Genomic DNA, 20705 nt, shown 5'->3' with positions numbered 1-20705 from the left:
CATGCATGTACAGAGGTCAAAGGTTGGCACTAGGTGTCTTCATCCACTTTAGTTTTTCAGACAGGGTCTCCCTCTGAACCCAGGGCTTGCTGGATTAGCTAGACTAGCTCATCCACAGGCCCCAGGAACTGTTTCTGCCTCCCCAGCATTAGAATTACAAGGCACTTGGCTAAACTCGGATGCTAGAGATCTGAATTTGGGTTCTCGTGCTTCTACAGCAGGAACTTTACCTGCTGGGCCATATTCCTGTCCCCTGTGTGTCATCTTCTCACTATGTGTGGGCCCGGATTTCCTGCCAGTCTCCAAATGCGTGTGTGTGCGCGCGTGTATGCTTTGTCGTGACTGTACCCACAGGCCTCTCCTGCCCAGGCAAGGATTCTGCTTGCAAATGTTTCCAGCATCAGGAAGGCTTAGCCCCTACAGTGGACATAAGTTCACCCAAAGGCCCACTTCCATCAGGGATCCCTCAGTTATACCTCACTGGGTACACCCAAACAGCAATGCTGTCTCACAAGTAAGGTGTCCTGTTGAGTGTTCCAACACCTGCAAGCAACCTCCTTATCCCACAGGGAGTCTCAAAGACTCCATGAATATGGTCACTCCAGCTAAGGCCTGTGTTCATGAAAGAAAGTCTTGTCCAGCTCTGGCCCTCAGAACCAGGGAGGTCAGTTGATGGTGTGAGCCTTTCTGTGGTGTCCTTGGCGCCTCTGGAGTCCTGCCCTCCAAGAGTGCACATGTGGCCTGCTCTTTGGGTTCTGCATGGCTCTCAGACATGTTCCAGGAGAGCTGAGGTCTGCCATGCTCACCCAGTTCCCCGTAACTGATATAGCCAGCAATCATGGCAACTTCAGTGGCTCCTATCCTTCTATCTGAAGATGAGACACAGCCCCTGTTTACATCTGATGGCAGCCCTGTAGAATCTTGAGCAGGGGACCACCTCAGGCAGGCAGGGACTTGTGACCCTTAGAAGCTAGGAATTAAAAATGTGTACTAGACAGACGCTCTCTATAGTGCCATTGGGCACACATCAAGTTTGGCTGCTGTTTGTAAGTTGAACCAGAGGGAGGCTAGGTACCTTGGGCAAGGATGACCAAGCAACCAGCTTTCCAGAATTTTCTATGTCTCCTCAATTCGGATGACCCCCATACTCGTGTATGGCTACTCGTGGTGACATGGAGAGAAGAGCCCAACCTCTCTTTGATGGCCACTCCCCTGTACATGTCAGCAGCCACCCTTCTGGCCCTCTCAGGGAATCCTTGGGAGTGGCCAGTATGCTCCTCCCACAGTCCTCCCAGGGTAGCTCAGTCAGGTCACAGCCATCCTGTCTGAGAGACACGAAACACTTGTTGCTAAGAGCCTCCATGGGTCAGAAGGGAGCAGGGTCCAGGTTCCAGTAGCCTCCTGGGAACAATGACTATCAGCAGGTCATTAGCAGGCAGCTGGGGGTTGCAGCGAACTCCTGAACTTGCTCTAGAATTAGGGACTCACTGCAGACTGGGTGAAAGCAACTTCTGATAGTGGGCCAAGCCCCAAGCTGAGCCTCCAAGTCAGCTGATCCCCGTTTTCCCTACTCTGCATGCCAGGCTCCATCCTAGCACTGACGCCTGGCTGGCAGGAGGGTGCCCTATCATGAACTCAGGGCCCCCAATCTCTTCTTTTGTATGCACTGAGGTCTCTGGACATGGGTGTAGACAAACACATGAGAAGGGGCAGGGTCCCTAAGGTGAACCTCAGCTCTGGTTTCTGGAGTAACATTGTAGAGATGGACAATTCAACGCATAGAAGTAACCAAGGATAGGGATAAATGAGGATCCCAGAACAAAAGACCCCGGCAAGCTGGACCACCGGTTGCATCATTTCCTTTATTGTCCCATAGGAGGTGACTGAATGGGACTGTCTGTATGGGCTGCAATCAGTACTTGAGGAGCTTAGGAGCCAGAACAAAGGGCTTGTACACACCTGGGGGAAACAGATGCACACTGGCAGGCAGGTAGACAAAGAGACACATACCAAGGTCTAATGGCAAGCCCCTGTCTGTGGGTAACCCACAGTTGTCACAGAGCGCCGTCAGCCGCTGGTCAGACCTTTCTGCCACACGTACCCATCATCACAGTCAATGTCCCAAAGCTTGCCATTAGTGAGACAGTCAACAAAGGAGGAAGCCCACGAGCAAGAAGGCAGTGGGGTTTCCCAGGACACACCATATTCCGCCTGACAGGAAAAGCGAGCACACGAGGAAACCGCAGCAACAGTGGGGCAGAGAGTACACCAAAAGCTGCTCCTACCCACAGACAAACATGGGAACTTCAGAGGCAATGTTGCACTCCTGGCTTCGGACGGCCTCTTGGGACTTGCCCCACAAAGGCCAACAGAGTTCTCCAGCAGTAACTTTCAAGGCTAGGCAATTCTGCAGAAGAAACTAGCATTGTTTGGGGGTCTATATAGGATGGGATGCAGAAGTGGTATCCATTTCTGCTTGGGTTTCCAGGCTGTGGATCACCATCTACAACATGCATTCTGGGGCGGGGCGCTGTCACAGTGCTTAGTCCCTGACTTTCCACTTAGGTCGTTTGTCTCTTCCACTGACTCTGGACTCTGGCCCTCATTTGGCCACAGGCCTGGGTGTAGATTTGTCGCTGGTGTCTCTAATCTGCTCCAGTAGTACTAGTTCTGTTCTTGCAGAGGACGCCACCATTGCCTTGGAACCGGGCCTGACACTTGTCACCTCTGGCTTGGCTTCCTCCTCCTCCTCGGGAGAGAAGCTTTCTCGGGCATCAAAAAAGGTGATAGTTTCTTCCTGGGCTTTCGGCTCTGCCTGACATTCCTCATCTTCGGTGCTTCTGCTCTTCTTGGTAGGTGAAGAGGAGAACCCTAACTTGGGAAACCGGAACCAGCCCGTCTTCTCCTGTTTCCTGGGCAGTTCGGGGTCCAGCCGAGCTGCAGGCTGCACGTGGACAGGAGCAGGTCTTTGGGTGTCGTCTCTGGAATCAGTAGTCATCTCTTCCACAGAGGAGAACCCAATGCTTGGAAGCCAGGACCACAGCAGGCTGGCCTTTTTGCCTTCTGGCTTCTGTTTTGTAGCCATCTCGGGGGTCTTTACCTCCTGGCTGTCCTCAGAGAACTCAAGAATCTCTGCTGGTTCCTCATCAGAGGTGCTGTCTACAAGCTGGGGCCCAGTAGGCAGTTCAGGTGTGAGTGACATCGGTGGCATGCCTGCACTGGACGAGATCATTTCAAATGGTTCACTGGAATCTGGTGGGATATCGCCAGGAATGGAGTGTCTCCCTGCAGCACCTGGCATGGGAGCTCCACTCAAGCCCTCCTGTGTCTGGGAGTCAGGAATCACCGTATACACACTAGCCTGCACAGGGGGCTCTGGGATTTTCACTTTCAGCAAAGAAAACCCGTAAGAAGGAGTCTGAACTGCAGAAGCCGGAATCTCCGATTCCCTCACGATCTGAGTAGAAAAGGCTTGTTGTGCAGAGGAATCAGCACCCTCTCGTTCCACCCTGTGGCAAATGGTGACTTCTTGACTCTCAGCTTGAGACCCCTGAATGTGCACTCTGACCTTAGAAATCGGGGATGCTTCTGGTTGCTCAAGGCTTGCTGGTGGCCCTCTGGGATCCTCGGCTCCTGTCTTTAGAAGACTGGCTTCCCAGAGCCCAGGGCCGTCTTTACATGTGGCACTGTCAATGGCGGCCTGTGCACACTGCACCTCCCTCACCACAGGGAAGAATACATCAGCCTCAGAGCTGGAGGAATGGAAGGAGAATTTGGGTACCTTTAGTTTGGGGAATGTTACAGTCAACACGGAATCCTCCCAGAGCTGACGCGTGCTCACCACAGAGACCTGGGATGGCATATCAGTGAGGGAAGCCTTCAGCCTCAGGGGCCCTTGGGGCTGGCAAGGCCAGCTCCCTGTTCTAGCCTCCGCCTCAGCAAGAATGTCTCCTCCTGGCCCAGGATGCTGCCGCTTGGCTGTTCCTTCTGGAGGAAGCTGGGCTTCTGAGACTCTCACACCAGACATCTCAAGAGAGGAGTCTTTAGCTGGATGGGTCCCTGGCTCAGGGGCAGGCAGATGAGTCTGGGACATGGCAGCAGGGGAGCTGAGCAGCCTAGAGCCTGTTCCATGGAGATCACGTTTTACAACATCTGCATACGTAGGACTTTCTAGGCTCTTCACACTGGTCCCTTCTTCTGGAGACCCCAGGGAGACACATGCCTCTACCTTGGTCTCAGGCACATGGGACAGCTGCACAGTGGCTGTTGCTACTTCTGCCTCTAAGGGTTTGCCGGCGGCTGGAGGCTGTGTCTGAGAAGCTTCCTGTCCTCCAGTGCCCTCTCTCTCCTTGGATGAGGAGCGCCTGAAACCAGGAACTCGGAACTTGGGCATTTTGAACCAGCGCTCATGCGAGTCTGTTGACATCTCTTTTGCCGTAGGATCCATTTCAGGGCAGTCCATGGTGGGGGCGTTCCCTCCTTGTCTACAGGATGGCTGCAGGTCTCCCATCACTGGTGCTGTCAGTTCCCCAAGCGGCTGGCTTACAGACACATCTGCAAACATATGACTCTTGCTGTCACCTCTGACATCCTGGACACCTTGGAGAAGTTGAAGATCAGCTTTGGAGGCAGTAGCCTCTGCTGTCATGGAAGAGGAGCTGATACAGGTCTCTGTAGTGACACATTCTGAAGGACTGGCCAAAACATGGGTATCACTAACAGTGGTTCGTAGGACTAACAAGTCTCCTCCAGCTGTGGTACCGATAAGTGAAGGCTTCACATCTGCCTGTGGCACGCCAGCTCGACCCTTGGAGCCCTTTAATTTGGGTAGTCCAAGTCGAGGCATGGAGAAGCTGAGCTTCCGGGTTCGCCCCTTCTCAGTATCTTTCTCCATAGATACACACTGCTGAGATTCCACGACAGAAGCACAAGTCCCAACTTGAGTCTCCGTTTCAACAACAGACAAAGCAACACTAGGAACAGGATCACCAGGCAAGGACTCGGCATCACTTATAGACCCTGCATGCTTCTTAGGAGACAAATTAAATGAACGGAGCTGGATGCCAGGCAACTTGAAGGAACTTGCATTTCTATCAAGGTCTGATGATGAAAGCTGACTATTAACTGCAGAATCAACTAAGGATTTTTCCAAATCATGAGAAAGAGGAGAGTCTGAACCTAGAACCTCAGTACCGAATAGATCTGACATTGGCACGGCATTCACAGCTGAACTTAGGACAGGCTCAGACACAGATAGGTCACAGTCCACTGATGATGCTGGTAGAGAAATAACAAATTTTGGTTTATGAAACTTTGGAAAGAAAATGCGAGCACTACAGGAAGACACTGGAAGAGAAACTGAGACCTCTGGATGCTCAAAATGACTGGAAACAAGATCAACATCAGGCAGGGACCCTTCAACTTTGGGACCGCTCACATCGCCTTTGGGGCACATGACATCCACTTTGGGGACCATGAGGTCCACGTGCGGGTTCTTCAGGTCCACCTTGGGCATCTTGGGGCTGGGCACCAGGACATTAGGCAGGAGGTCCTTGATGCTTGCTCCACCAGCATCGTCTGTGGGCAGCTCTCCCTCGGGCAGCTGGCCCTGGGGCAGTTTAACGCCCAGCTGCCCGGCCTTGACCTCCAGATCGGCAGAGGGCAACTGAATGCTCAGGTCAGGTGTCTTGAGGTCGCCCTGCATAGAAGGCAGGGTGACGTCCGTCTCAACCTTGGGGGCAGCCACCACGAACGAGGCTTCCACGGTGGGCTTGCCACGCGCGGACAGGCCGAAGGAGGGCATCTTGAACTTGGGCATCTTGAACTTGCTGTCTTTGGCGGCCAGGTCCTTTTCGGCCAGGGACAGGTCCCCCTCCAGCTTGGCTCCCGGGGCCTGGATGTCTACCTCCACGCCGGGCAGGGACGCATCCACTTCTGGGCCGCTCACCTCGCCCTTGGGGCCCTTCACGTCCACTTTGGGGACCTTCAGCTCAACGTGCGGTCCCTTCAGGTCAACCTTGGGCATCTTGAGGCCGGGCATGTGGACCTTGGGGAGGTGGCCCTTGAGGTCGGCTCCAGCAGCAGCCTGTGCGGGCAGCTCTCCCTCGGGCAGCTGGACCTCGGGCAGCTGCACACCCACCTGGCCGGCCTTGACCTCCAGGTCGGCAGAGGGCAGCTGAATGCTCAGGTCAGGTGTCTTGAGGTCGCCCTGCACCGGGGGCAGGGTGATGTCTGCCTCCAGCTTGGGGGAGGCCACCTCCAGCGAGGCATCCACAGTGGGCTTGCCAGGCGCGGACACGCCGAAGGAGGGCATCTTGAACTTGGGCATCTTGAACTTGCTGTCTTTGGCGGCCAGGTCCTTGTCGGCCAGGGCCAGGTCCCCCTCCAGCTTGGCTCCCGGGACCTGGATGTCCACCTCCACGCCGGGAAGGGACGCCTCCACTTCAGGACCACTCACCTCACATTTGGGACCCTTCATGTCCACTCTGGGGCCTTTCAGCGCTACTTTGGGCATCTTGAGGCCAGGCATGTGGACCTTGGGGAGGTGGCCCTTGAGGTCTGCTCCAGCAGCAGCCTGTGCGGGCAGCTCTCCCTCGGGCAGCTGGCCCTGGGGCAGCATCACACCCACCTGGCCGGTCTTGACCTCCAGGTCAGCAGAGGACAGCTGAATGCTCAGGTCAGGTGTCTTGAGGTCGCCCTGCACCGAGGGCAGGGTGACGTCTGCCCCCAGTTTGGGGGCGGCCACATCCAGCGAAGCATCCACGGTGGGCTTGCCAGGCACGGACACGCCGAAGGAGGGCATCTTGAACTTGGGCATCTTGAACTTGCTGTCTTTGGCGGCCAGGTCCTTTTCGGCCAGGGCCAGGTCCCCCTCCAGCTTGGCTCCCGGGGCCTGGATGTCTACCTCCACGCCGGGCAGGGACGCATCCACTTCTGGGCCGCTCACCTCGCCCTTGGGGCCCTTCACGTCCACTTTGGGGACCTTCAGCTCAACGTGCGGTCCCTTCAGGTCAACCTTGGGCATCTTGAGGCCGGGCATGTGGACCTTGGGGAGGTGGCCCTTGAGGTCGGCTCCAGCAGCAGCCTGTGCGGGCAGCTCTCCCTCGGGCAGCTGGACCTCGGGCAGCTGCACACCCACCTGGCCGGCCTTGACCTCCAGGTCGGCAGAGGGCAGCTGAATGCTCAGGTCAGGTGTCTTGAGGTCGCCCTGCACCGGGGGCAGGGTGACGTCTGCCTCCAGCTTGGGGGAGGCCACCTCCAGCGAGGCATCCACAGTGGGCTTGCCAGGCGCGGACACGCCGAAGGAGGGCATCTTGAACTTGGGCATCTTGAACTTGCTGTCTTTGGCGGCCAGGTCCTTGTCGGCCAGGGCCAGGTCCCCCTCCAGCTTGGCTCCCGGGACCTGGATGTCAACCTCCACGCCTGGCAGGGACACATCCACTTCTGGGCCGCTCACCTCGCCCTTGGGGCCCTTCATGTCCACTTTGGGGACCTTCTGGTCAACGTGCGGTCCCTTCAGGTCAACCTTGGGCATCTTGAGGCTGGGCATCTGGACCTTGGGCAGGTGGCCCTTGATGCCTGCTCCCGCAGCAGCCTGTGCGGGCAGCTCTCCCTCGGGCAGCTGGACTTCGGGCAGCATCACGCCCACCTGGCCAGTCTTGACCTCCAGGTCGGCAGAGGGCAGCTGAATGCTCAGGTCAGGTGTCTTGAGGTCGCCCTGCACCGAGGGCAGGGTGATCTCTGCCTGCAGTTTGGGGGCGGCCACATCCAACGAGGCATCCACGGTGGGCTTGCCAGGCGAGGACACGCCGAAGGAGGGCATCTTGAACTTGGGCATCTTGAACTTGCTGTCTTTGGCGGCCAGGTCCTTGTCGGCCAGGGCCAGGTCCCCCTCCAGCTTGGCTCCCGGGACCTGGATGTCCACCTCCACGCCGGGAAGGGACGCCTCCACTTCAGGACCACTCACCTCACATTTGGGACCCTTCATGTCCACTCTGGGGCCTTTCAGTGCTACTTTGGGCATCTTGAGGCCGGGCATGTGGACCTTGGGGAGGTGGCCCTTGAGGTCGGCTCCAGCAGCAGCCTGTGCGGGCAGCTCTCCCTCGGGCAGCTGGACCTCGGGCAGCTGCACACCCACCTGGCCGGCCTTGACCTCCAGGTCGGCAGAGGGCAGCTGAATGCTCAGGTCAGGTGTCTTGAGGTCGCCCTGCACCGGGGGCAGGGTGACATCTGCCTCCAGCTTGGGGGAGGCCACCTCCAGCGAGGCATCCACAGTGGGCTTGCCAGGCGCGGACACGCCGAAGGAGGGCATCTTGAACTTGGGCATCTTGAACTTGCTGTCTTTGGCGGCCAGGTCCTTGTCGGCCAGGGCCAGGTCCCCCTCCAGCTTGGCTCCCGGGACCTGGATGTCAACCTCCACGCCTGGCAGGGACACATCCACTTCTGGGCCGCTCACCTCGCCCTTGGGGCCCTTCATGTCCACTTTGGGGACCTTCTGGTCAACGTGCGGTCCCTTCAGGTCAACCTTGGGCATCTTGAGGCTGGGCATCTGGACCTTGGGCAGGTGGCCCTTGATGCCTGCTCCCGCAGCAGCCTGTGCGGGCAGCTCTCCCTCGGGCAGCTGGACTTCGGGCAGCATCACGCCCACCTGGCCAGTCTTGACCTCCAGGTCGGCAGAGGGCAGCTGAATGCTCAGGTCAGGTGTCTTGAGGTCGCCCTGCACCGAGGGCAGGGTGACCTCTGCCTGCAGTTTGGGGGCGGCCACATCCAGCGAGGCATCCACGGTGGGCTTGCCAGGCGAGGACACGCCGAAGGAGGGCATCTTGAACTTGGGCATCTTGAACTTGCTGTCTTTGGCGGCCAGGTCCTTGTCGGCCAGGGCCAGGTCCCCCTCCAGCTTGGCTCCCGGGACCTGGATGTCCACCTCCACGCCGGGAAGGGACGCCTCCACTTCAGGACCACTCACCTCACATTTGGGACCCTTCATGTCCACTCTGGGGCCTTTCAGTGCTACTTTGGGCATCTTGAGGCCGGGCATGTGGACCTTGGGGAGGTGGCCCTTGAGGTCTGCTCCAGCAGCAGCCTGTGCGGGCAGCTCTCCCTCGGGCAGCTGGCCCTGGGGCAGCATCACACCCACCTGGCCGGTCTTGACCTCCAGGTCAGCAGAGGACAGCTGAATGCTCAGGTCAGGTGTCTTGAGGTCGCCCTGCACCGAGGGCAGGGTGACATCTGCCCCCAGTTTGGGGGCGGCCACATCCAGCGAAGCATCCACGGTGGGCTTGCCAGGCACGGACACGCCGAAGGAGGGCATCTTGAACTTGGGCATCTTGAACTTGCTGTCTTTGGCGGCCAGGTCCTTTTCGGCCAGGGCCAGGTCCCCCTCCAGCTTGGCTCCCGGGGCCTGGATGTCTACCTCCACGCCGGGCAGGGACGCATCCACTTCTGGGCCGCTCACCTCGCCCTTGGGGCCCTTCACGTCCACTTTGGGGACCTTCAGCTCAACGTGCGGTCCCTTCAGGTCAACCTTGGGCATCTTGAGGCCGGGCATGTGGACCTTGGGGAGGTGGCCCTTGAGGTCGGCTCCAGCAGCAGCCTGTGCGGGCAGCTCTCCCTCGGGCAGCTGGACCTCGGGCAGCTGCACACCCACCTGGCCGGCCTTGACCTCCAGGTCGGCAGAGGGCAGCTGAATGCTCAGGTCAGGTGTCTTGAGGTCGCCCTGCACCGAGGGCAGGGTGACCTCTGCCTGCAGTTTGGGGGCGGCCACCTCCAGCGAGGCATCCACGGTGGGCTTGCCAGGCGAGGACACGCCGAAGGAGGGCATCTTGAACTTGGGCATCTTGAACTTGCTGTCTTTGGCGGCCAGGTCCTTGTCGGCCAGGGCCAGGTCCCCCTCCAGCTTGGCTCCCGGGACCTGGATGTCCACCTCCACGCCGGGAAGGGACGCCTCCACTTCAGGACCACTCACCTCACATTTGGGACCCTTCATGTCCACTCTGGGGCCTTTCAGCGCTACTTTGGGCATCTTGAGGCCGGGCATGTGGACCTTGGGGAGGTGGCCCTTGAGGTCTGCTCCAGCAGCAGCCTGTGCGGGCAGCTCTCCCTCGGGCAGCTGGCCCTGGGGCAGCATCACACCCACCTGGCCGGTCTTGACCTCCAGGTCAGCAGAGGACAGCTGAATGCTCAGGTCAGGTGTCTTGAGGTCGCCCTGCACCGAGGGCAGGGTGACGTCTGCCCCCAGTTTGGGGGCGGCCACATCCAGCGAAGCATCCACGGTGGGCTTGCCAGGCACGGACACGCCGAAGGAGGGCATCTTGAACTTGGGCATCTTGAACTTGCTGTCTTTGGCGGCCAGGTCCTTTTCGGCCAGGGCCAGGTCCCCCTCCAGCTTGGCTCCCGGGGCCTGGATGTCTACCTCCACGCCGGGCAGGGACGCATCCACTTCTGGGCCGCTCACCTCGCCCTTGGGGCCCTTCACGTCCACTTTGGGGACCTTCAGCTCAACGTGCGGTCCCTTCAGGTCAACCTTGGGCATCTTGAGGCCGGGCATGTGGACCTTGGGGAGGTGGCCCTTGAGGTCGGCTCCAGCAGCAGCCTGTGCGGGCAGCTCTCCCTCGGGCAGCTGGACCTCGGGCAGCTGCACACCCACCTGGCCGGCCTTGACCTCCAGGTCGGCAGAGGGCAGCTGAATGCTCAGGTCAGGTGTCTTGAGGTCGCCCTGCACCGGGGGCAGGGTGACGTCTGCCTCCAGCTTGGGGGAGGCCACCTCCAGCGAGGCATCCACAGTGGGCTTGCCAGGCGCGGACACGCCGAAGGAGGGCATCTTGAACTTGGGCATCTTGAACTTGCTGTCTTTGGCGGCCAGGTCCTTGTCGGCCAGGGCCAGGTCCCCCTCCAGCTTGGCTCCCGGGACCTGGATGTCAACCTCCACGCCTGGCAGGGACACATCCACTTCTGGGCCGCTCACCTCGCCCTTGGGGCCCTTCATGTCCACTTTGGGGACCTTCTGGTCAATGTGCGGTCCCTTCAGGTCAACCTTGGGCATCTTGAGGCTGGGCATCTGGACCTTGGGCAGGTGGCCCTTGATGCCTGCTCCCGCAGCAGCTTGTGCGGGCAGCTCTCCCTCGGGCAGCTGGCCCTGGGGCAGCTTCAAGCCCACCTGGCCGGCCTTGACCTCCAGGTCGGCGGAGGGCAGCTGAATGCTCAGGTCAGGTGTCTTGAGGTCGCCCTGCACCGAGGGCAGGGTGACCTCTGCCTGCAGTTTGGGGGCGGCCACCTCCAGCGAGGCATCCACGGTGGGCTTGCCAGGCGAGGACACGCCGAAGGAGGGCATCTTGAACTTGGGCATCTTGAACTTGCTGTCTTTGGCGGCCAGGTCCTTGTCGGCCAGGGCCAGGTCCCCCTCCAGCTTGGCTCCCGGGACCTGGATGTCCACCTCCACGCCGGGAAGGGACGCCTCCACTTCAGGACCACTCACCTCACATTTGGGACCCTTCATGTCCACTCTGGGGCCTTTCAGCGCTACTTTGGGCATCTTGAGGCCGGGCATGTGGACCTTGGGGAGGTGGCCCTTGAGGTCTGCTCCAGCAGCAGCCTGTGCGGGCAGCTCTCCCTCGGGCAGCTGGACTTCGGGCAGCATCACGCCCACCTGGCCGGTCTTGACCTCCAGGTCGGCAGAGGACAGCTGAATGCTCAGGTCAGGTGTCTTGAGGTCGCCCTGCACCGAGGGCAGGGTGACGTCTGCCCCCAGTTTGGGGGCGGCCACATCCAGCGAAGCATCCACGGTGGGCTTGCCAGGCACGGACAAGCCGAAGGAGGGCATCTTGAACTTGGGCATCTTGAACTTGCTGTCTTTGGCGGCCAGGTCCTTTTCGGCCAGGGCCAGGTCCCCCTCCAGCTTGGCTCCCGGGGCCTGGATGTCTACCTCCACGCCGGGCAGGGACGCATCCACTTCTGGGCCGCTCACCTCGCCCTTGGGGCCCTTCACGTCCACTTTGGGGACCTTCAGCTCAACGTGCAGTCCCTTCAGGTCAACCTTGGGCATCTTGAGGCCGGGCATGTGGACCTTGGGGAGGTGGCCCTTGAGGTCGGCTCCAGCAGCAGCCTGTGCGGGCAGCTCTCCCTCGGGCAGCTGGACCTCGGGCAGCTGCACACCCACCTGGCCGGCCTTGACCTCCAGGTCGGCAGAGGGCAGCTGAATGCTCAGGTCAGGTGTCTTGAGGTCGCCCTGCACCGGGGGCAGGGTGACGTCTGCCTCCAGCTTGGGGGAGGCCACCTCCAGCGAGGCATCCACAGTGGGCTTGCCAGGCGCGGACACGCCGAAGGAGGGCATCTTGAACTTGGGCATCTTGAACTTGCTGTCTTTGGCGGCCAGGTCCTTGTCGGCCAGGGCCAGGTCCCCCTCCAGCTTGGCTCCCGGGACCTGGATGTCAACCTCCACGCCTGGCAGGGACACATCCACTTCTGGGCCGCTCACCTCGCCCTTGGGGCCCTTCATGTCCACTTTGGGGACCTTCTGGTCAACGTGCGGTCCCTTCAGGTCAACCTTGGGCATCTTGAGGCTGGGCATCTGGACCTTGGGCAGGTGGCCCTTGATGCCTGCTCCCGCTGCAGCCTGTGCGGGCAGCTCTCCCTCGGGCAGCTGGCCCTGGGGCAGCTTCAAGCCCACCAGGCCGGCCTTGACCTCCAGGTCGGCGGAGGGCAGCTGAATGCTCAGGTCAGGTGTCTTGAGGTCGCCCTGCACCGAGGGCAGGGTGACCTCTGCCTGCAGTTTGGGGGCGGCCACATCCAGCGAGGCATCCACGGTGGGCTTGCCAGGCGAGGACACGCCGAAGGAGGGCATCTTGAACTTGGGCATCTTGAACTTGCTGTCTTTGGCGGCCAGGTCCTTGTCGGCCAGGGCCAGGTCCCCCTCCAGCTTGGCTCCCGGGACCTGGATGTCCACCTCCACGCCGGGAAGGGACGCCTCCACTTCAGGACCACTCACCTCACATTTGGGACCCTTCATGTCCACTCTGGGGCCTTTCAGCGCTACTTTGGTCATCTTGAGGCCGGGCATGTGGACCTTGGGGAGGTGGCCCTTGAGGTCTGCTCCAGCAGCAGCCTGTGCGGGCAGCTCTCCCTCGGGCAGCTGGACTTCGGGCAGCATCACGCCCACCTGGCCGGTCTTGACCTCCAGGTCGGCAGAGGACAGCTGAATGCTCAGGTCAGGTGTCTTGAGGTCGCCCTGCACCGAGGGCAGGGTGACGTCTGCCCCCAGTTTGGGGGCGGCCACATCCAGCGAAGCATCCACGGTGGGCTTGCCAGGCGCGGACACGCCGAAGGAGGGCATCTTGAACTTGGGCATCTTGAACTTGCTGTCTTTGGCGGCCAGGTCCTTTTCGGCCAGGGCCAGGTCCCCCTCCAGCTTGGCTCCCGGGGCCTGGATGTCTACCTCCACGCCGGGCAGGGACGCATCCACTTCTGGGCCGCTCACCTCGCCCTTGGGGCCCTTCACGTCCACTTTGGCGACCTTCAGCTCAACGTGCGGTCCCTTCAGGTCAACCTTGGGCATCTTGAGGCCGGGCATGTGGACCTTGGGGAGGTGGCCCTTGAGGTCGGCTCCAGCAGCAGCCTGTGCGGGCAGCTCTCCCTCGGGCAGCTGGACCTCGGGCAGCTGCACACCCACCTGGCCGGCCTTGACCTCCAGGTCGGCAGAGGGCAGCTGAATGCTCAGGTCAGGTGTCTTGAGGTCGCCCTGCACCGGGGGCAGGGTGACGTCTGCCTCCAGCTTGGGGGAGGCCACCTCCAGCGAGGCATCCACAGTGGGCTTGCCAGGCGCGGACACGCCGAAGGAGGGCATCTTGAACTTGGGCATCTTGAACTTGCTGTCTTTGGCGGCCAGGTCCTTGTCGGCCAGGGCCAGGTCCCCCTCCAGCTTGGCTCCCGGGACCTGGATGTCAACCTCCACGCCTGGCAGGGACACATCCACTTCTGGGCCGCTCACCTCGCCCTTGGGGCCCTTCATGTCCACTTTGGGGACCTTCTGGTCAATGTGCGGTCCCTTCAGGTCAACCTTGGGCATCTTGAGGCTGGGCATCTGGACCTTGGGCAGGTGGCCCTTGATGCCTGCTCCCGCAGCAGCTTGTGCGGGCAGCTCTCCCTCGGGCAGCTGGCCCTGGGGCAGCTTCAAGCCCACCTGGCCGGCCTTGACCTCCAGGTCGGCGGAGGGCAGCTGAATGCTCAGGTCAGGTGTCTTGAGGTCGCCCTGCACCGAGGGCAGGGTGACCTCTGCCTGCAGTTTGGGGGCGGCCACCTCCAGCGAGGCATCCACGGTGGGCTTGCCAGGCGAGGACACGCCGAAGGAGGGCATCTTGAACTTGGGCATCTTGAACTTGCTGTCTTTGGCGGCCAGGTCCTTGTCGGCCAGGGCCAGGTCCCCCTCCAGCTTGGCTCCCGGGACCTGGATGTCCACCTCCACGCCGGGAAGGGACGCCTCCACTTCAGGACCACTCACCTCACATTTGGGACCCTTCATGTCCACTCTGGGGCCTTTCAGCGCTACTTTGGGCATCTTGAGGCCGGGCATGTGGACCTTGGGGAGGTGGCCCTTGAGGTCTGCTCCAGCAGCAGCCTGTGCGGGCAGCTCTCCCTCGGGCAGCTGGACTTCGGGCAGCATCACGCCCACCTGGCCGGTCTTGACCTCCAGGTCGGCAGAGGACAGCTGAATGCTCAGGTCAGGTGTCTTGAGGTCGCCCTGCACCGAGGGCAGGGTGACGTCTGCCCCCAGTTTGGGGGCGGCCACATCCAGCGAAGCATCCACGGTGGGCTTGCCAGGCGCGGACACGCCGAAGGAGGGCATCTTGAACTTGGGCATCTTGAACTTGCTGTCTTTGGCGGCCAGGTCCTTTTCGGCCAGGGACAGGTCCCCCTCCAGCTTGGCTCCCGGGGCCTGGATGTCTACCTCCACGCCGGGCAGGGACGCATCCACTTCTGGGCCGCTCACCTCGCCCTTGGGGCCCTTCACGTCCACTTTGGCGACCTTCAGCTCAACGTGCGGTCCCTTCAGGTCAACCTTGGGCATCTTGAGGCCGGGCATGTGGACCTTGGGGAGGTGGCCCTTGAGGTCGGCTCCAGCAGCAGCCTGTGCGGGCAGCTCTCCCTCGGGCAGCTGGACCTCGGGCAGCTGCACACCCACCTGGCCGGCCTTGACCTCCAGGTCGGCAGAGGGCAGCTGAATGCTCAGGTCAGGTGTCTTGAGGTCGCCCTGCACCGGGGGCAGGGTGACGTCTGCCTCCAGCTTGGGGGAGGCCACCTCCAGCGAGGCATCCACAGTGGGCTTGCCAGGCGCGGACACGCCGAAGGAGGGCATCTTGAACTTGGGCATCTTGAACTTGCTGTCTTTGGCGGCCAGGTCCTTGTCGGCCAGGGCCAGGTCCCCCTCCAGCTTGGCTCCCGGGACCTGGATGTCAACCTCCACGCCTGGCAGGGACACATCCACTTCTGGGCCGCTCACCTCGCCCTTGGGGCCCTTCATGTCCACTTTGGGGACCTTCTGGTCAACGTGCGGTCCCTTCAGGTCAACCTTGGGCATCTTGAGGCTGGGCATCTGGACCTTGGGCAGGTGGCCCTTGATGCCTGCTCCCGCAGCAGCCTGTGCGGGCAGCTCTCCCTCGGGCAGCTGGCCCTGGGGCAGCTTCAAGCCCACCTGGCCGGCCTTGACCTCCAGGTCGGCGGAGGGCAGCTGAATGCTCAGGTCAGGTGTCTTGAGGTCGCCCTGCACCGAGGGCAGGGTGACCTCTGCCTGCAGTTTGGGGGCGGCCACCTCCAGCGAGGCATCCACGGTGGGCTTGCCAGGCGAGGACACGCCGAAGGAGGGCATCTTGAACTTGGGCATCTTGAACTTGCTGTCTTTGGCGGCCAGGTCCTTGTCGGCCAGGGCCAGGTCCCCCTCCAGCTTGGCTCCCGGGACCTGGATGTCCACCTCCACGCCGGGAAGGGACGCCTCCACTTCAGGACCACTCACCTCACATTTGGGACCCTTCATGTCCACTCTGGGGCCTTTCAGCGCTACTTTGGGCATCTTGAGGCCGGGCATGTGGACCTTGGGGAGGTGGCCCTTGAGGTCTGCTCCAGCAGCAGCCTGTGCGGGCAGCTCTCCCTCGGGCAGCTGGACTTCGGGCAGCATCACGCCCACCTGGCCGGTCTTGACCTCCAGGTCGGCAGAGGACAGCTGAATGCTCAGGTCAGGTGTCTTGAGGTCGCCCTGCACCGAGGGCAGGGTGACGTCTGCCCCCAGTTTGGGGGCGGCCACATCCAGCGAAGCATCCACGGTGGGCTTGCCAGGCGCGGACACGCCGAAGGAGGGCATCTTGAACTTGGGCATCTTGAACTTGCTGTCTTTGGCGGCCAGGTCCTTTTCGGCCAGGGACAGGTCCCCCTCCAGCTTGGCTCCCGGGGCCTGGATGTCTACCTCCACGCCGGGCAGGGACGCATCCACTTCTGGGCCGCTCACCTCGCCCTTGGGGCCCTTCACGTCCACTTTGGCGACCTTCAGCTCAACGTGCGGTCCCTTCAGGTCAACCTTGGGCATCTTGAGGCCGGGCATGTGGACCTTGGGTAGGTGGCCCTTGAGGTCAGCTCCAGCAGCAGCCTGTGCGGGCAGCTCTCCCTCGGGCAGCTGGACCTCGGGCAGCTGCACACCCACCTGGCCGGCCTTGACCTCCAGGTCGGCAGAGGGCAGCTGAATGCTCAGGTCAGGTGTCTTGAGGTCGCCCTGCACCGGGGGCAGGGTGACGTCTGCCTCCAGCTTGGGGGAGGCCACCTCCAGCGAGGCATCCACAGTGGGCTTGCCCGGCGCTGACACGCCGAGGGAGGGCATCTTGAACTTGGGCATCTTGAACTTGCTGTCTTTGGCGGCCAGGTCCTTGTCGGCCAGGGCCAGGTCCCCCTCCAGCTTGGCTCCCGGGACCTGGATGTCAACCTCCACGCCTGGCAGGGACACATCCACTTCTGGGCCGCTCACCTCGCCCTTGGGGCCCTTCATGTCCACTTTGGGGACCTTCTGGTCAACGTGCGGTCCCTTCAGGTCAACCTTGGGCATCTTGAGGCTGGGCATCTGGACCTTGGGCAGGTGGCCCTTGATGCCTGCTCCCGCAGCAGCCTGTGCGGGCAGCTCTCCCTCGGGCAGCTGGCCCTGGGGCAGCTTCAAGCCCACCTGGCCGGCCTTGACCTCCAGGTCGGCGGAGGGCAGCTGAATGCTCAGGTCAGGTGTCTTGAGGTCGCCCTGCACCGAGGGCAGGGTGACCTCTGCCTGCAGTTTGGGGGCGGCCACCTCCAGCGAGGCATCCACGGTGGGCTTGCCAGGCGAGGACACGCCGAAGGAGGGCATCTTGAACTTGGGCATCTTGAACTTGCTGTCTTTGGCGGCCAGGTCCTTGTCGGACAGGGCCAGGTCCCCCTCCAGCTTGGCTCCAGGGACCTGGATGTCCACCTCCACGCCGGGAAGGGACGCCTCCACTTCAGGACCACTCACCTCACATTTGGGACCCTTCATGTCCACTCTGGGGCCTTTCAGCGCTACTTTGGGCATCTTGAGGCCGGGCATGTGGACCTTGGGGAGGTGGCCCTTGAGGTCTGCTCCAGCAGCAGCCTGTGCGGGCAGCTCTCCCTCGGGCAGCTGGACTTCGGGCAGAATCACGCCCACCTGGCCGGTCTTGACCTCCAGGTCGGCAGAGGACAGCTGAATGCTCAGGTCAGGTGTCTTGAGGTCGCCCTGCACCGAGGGCAGGGTGACGTCTGCCCCCAGTTTGGGGGCGGCCACATCCAGCGAAGCATCCACGGTGGGCTTGCCAGGCGCGGACACGCCGAAGGAGGGCATCTTGAACTTGGGCATCTTGAACTTGCTGTCTTTGGCGGCCAGGTCCTTTTCGGCCAGGGCCAGGTCCCCCTCCAGCTTGGCTCCCGGGGCCTGGATGTCTACCTCCACGCCGGGCAGGGACGCATCCACTTCTGGGCCGCTCACCTCGCCCTTGGGGCCCTTCACGTCCACTTTGGGGACCTTCAGCTCAACGTGCGTTCCCTTCAGGTCAACCTTGGGCATCTTGAGGCCGGGCATGTGGACCTTGGGGAGGTGGCCCTTGAGGTCGGCTCCAGCAGCAGCCTGTGCGGGCAGCTCTCCCTCGGGCAGCTGGACCTCGGGCAGCTGCACACCCACCTGGCCGGCCTTGACCTCCAGGTCGGCAGAGGGCAGCTGAATGCTCAGGTCAGGTGTCTTGAGGTCGCCCTGCACCGGGGGCAGGGTGACGTCTGCCTCCAGCTTGGGGGAGGCCACCTCCAGCGAGGCATCCACAGTGGGCTTGCCAGGCGCGGACACGCCAAAGGAGGGCATCTTGAACTTGGGCATCTTGAACTTGCTGTCTTTGGCGGCCAGGTCCTTGTCGGCCAGGGCCAGGTCCCCCTCCAGCTTGGCTCCCGGGACCTGGATGTCAACCTCCACGCCTGGCAGGGACACATCCACTTCTGGGCCGCTCACCTCGCCCTTGGGGCCCTTCATGTCCACTTTGGGGACCTTCTGGTCAACGTGCGGTCCCTTCAGGTCAACCTTGGGCACCTTGAGGCTGGGCATCTGGACCTTGGGCAGGTGGCCCTTGATGCCTGCTCCCGCAGCAGCCTGTGCGGGCAGCTCTCCCTCGGGCAGCTGGCCCTGGGGCAGCTTCAAGCCCACCTGGCCGGCCTTGACCTCCAGGTCGGCGGAGGGCAGCTGAATGCTCAGGTCAGGTGTCTTGAGGTCGCCCTGCACCGAGGGCAGGGTGACCTCTGCCTGCAGTTTGGGGGCGGCCACCTCCAGCGAGGCATCCACGGTGGGCTTGCCAGGCGAGGACACGCCGAAGGAGGGCATCTTGAACTTGGGCATCTTGAACTTGCTGTCTTTGGCGGCCAGGTCCTTGTCGGCCAGGGCCAGGTCCCCCTCCAGCTTGGCTCCCGGGGCCTGGATGTCTACCTCCACGCCGGGCAGGGACGCATCCACTTCTGGGCCGCTCACCTCGCCCTTGGGGCCCTTCACGTCCACTTTGGCGACCTTCAGCTCAACGTGCGGTCCCTTCAGGTCAACCTTGGGCATGTTGAGGTCGGGCATGTGGACCTTGAGGATGTGGCTTTTGAGGTCAGCTCCAGCAGCAGCCTGTGCGGGCAGCTCTCCCTCGGGCAGCTGGGACAGCTTCACGCCCACGTGGTCGGCCTTCACCTCCATGTTGTCGATGGGCAGCTTAATGCTCAGGTCAGTTGTCTTGATGTCATCCTGCATCGAGGGCAGGGTGACTTCTGCCTCCAGTTTTGGGGCGGCCACCTCTAGCGAGGCCTCCTCGTTTGGCTCTCCATGCATGGACACACCGAAGGTGGGCATCTTGAACTTGGGCATTTTGAAGTTCATTTCTTTTTTTGTGGCCTCACTTTTGTCTCTAGTTCGTTCTTTTGTCTCTCTGCTTTCTTGTCCAAGTGTATTTTGTTTTTTTCCTGTTGTTTCTCTTTCCTTTATATCTTTCATTTTGTATGTTTCCATTTCTTCTTTGAGTTTTTCATTGTCCTTTTTTTCCAAATCTTTTCTCTCTTTTTGTGTTGTGATTGCCTCCTTAGTAGGGGACCATCCAAATGATGGCATCCTGAATTTTGGCATTCTCACCCTTATCAGTCCCATATCTGTCACCTCTTCTGAGTCCCCTCCTTCCTTGTGTTCTGTGTCCCTTCCTATGTCTTCTCGCCCTCCTCCTTTTCCTGTGGAGTGTCTTGTTTCCTCCTTTGTTTGGTCTGTGACTTGCATGTCTATTTTTTTCCTGTATCCTGATTCTCTCCATCTTGTCTCCTCCATTTCACCTTCTGTCATCTTCCTGGAAAACCCATGTTCAGTGCTTAGCGTGTCGCACAGTGAAAATTGAGTGCTGCCGTGTTCAGGTTTGTCTTGCAGAGACAATCTTGCAATGCCAATTTCCAGACTTTGTACTTCCTCCCATTCATCATCCCAACTCCTTCCTGGGCCCGGCTCTCCCCTGGGCTCACAAACTGTCTTCTCCTTGGCTTCCTTTGCCTCGTGCTTTTTCTTCCTTTGTTGTCTCTGTGATTTCACTTCCACTTCTCCAACATCTTCTTTGTTTAAGCTGGAATGGCTGTGTTCCTTGGGCATCTGTGCAGTTAGGGTTGTCATGACCCCTGTTTCCTGTGTCTCATGCTCCTGTGGCTGGGTCTCGTGCTGCTCTCCTGCGTGATCTTGCCTGTCCTGAGTCTCTCTGTGTGTTTGCTTGGCTGTATTTTCACCCTGCCCTGAGCCCATACCAAATCTCAGGTTCAGGAACCTCCTTCTTCCTCTTGCTGTCGTTGAAGTCTGCTCCTGGCTGTCAGCTGTCAGTTGGGCCTCTGTGTCTGTGCTTGTCGGGGACACATCACGTGTGCCCCTGTGCTCTGAGGCTTCTGAGGAACTGTGTGAACGCCGGGGGCCTGGCCCCCGCTTGCTCCTTAAGGCTTGAAATTTTGGCCAGGAGAGTCTGTCCTGGGGCCTCCTCTGGCGACCATCCCTGGACTTCGAAATTAGCCTTTCCCGGTCTCCATCTGACTCTAGAGTCTTTGTAGGGGTCTCCATGTATCCATCAGCAATGTCCTGAAACAGGAGAAGAAGCTGTTTGGTTTGGGTACAATTGCATGTGCCCCAGATTGTGTCCATAGCAAGGGGGTCCCTGGGC

At 60.9% G+C, this 20705-nt stretch overlaps 1 protein-coding gene across 1 annotated transcript in view; it reads right to left on the bottom strand.

Moving 5' to 3' along the window:
• Nucleotides 1-1842: 1842 nt before the first annotated feature.
• Ahnak2 (AHNAK nucleoprotein 2) overlaps nucleotides 1843-20705 on the bottom strand; it is a 36928-nt gene continuing 18065 nt past the window's right edge. The window contains exon 7 of the mRNA XM_027416650.2: nucleotides 1843-20623. Within this exon, the coding sequence (XP_027272451.2) occupies nucleotides 2603-20623 (18021 nt within the window). The 3' untranslated portion in view covers nucleotides 1843-2602. The remainder of the gene's footprint in view (nucleotides 20624-20705) is intronic.

This window comes from Cricetulus griseus, chromosome 5 (genome assembly GCF_003668045.3).
Source record: "Cricetulus griseus strain 17A/GY chromosome 5, alternate assembly CriGri-PICRH-1.0, whole genome shotgun sequence".
Classification (NCBI taxonomy): domain Eukaryota; kingdom Metazoa; phylum Chordata; class Mammalia; order Rodentia; family Cricetidae; genus Cricetulus; species Cricetulus griseus.
Note: the sequence above shows the minus strand (reverse complement) of the source record. Positions and strands in the feature narration are given on the sequence as shown.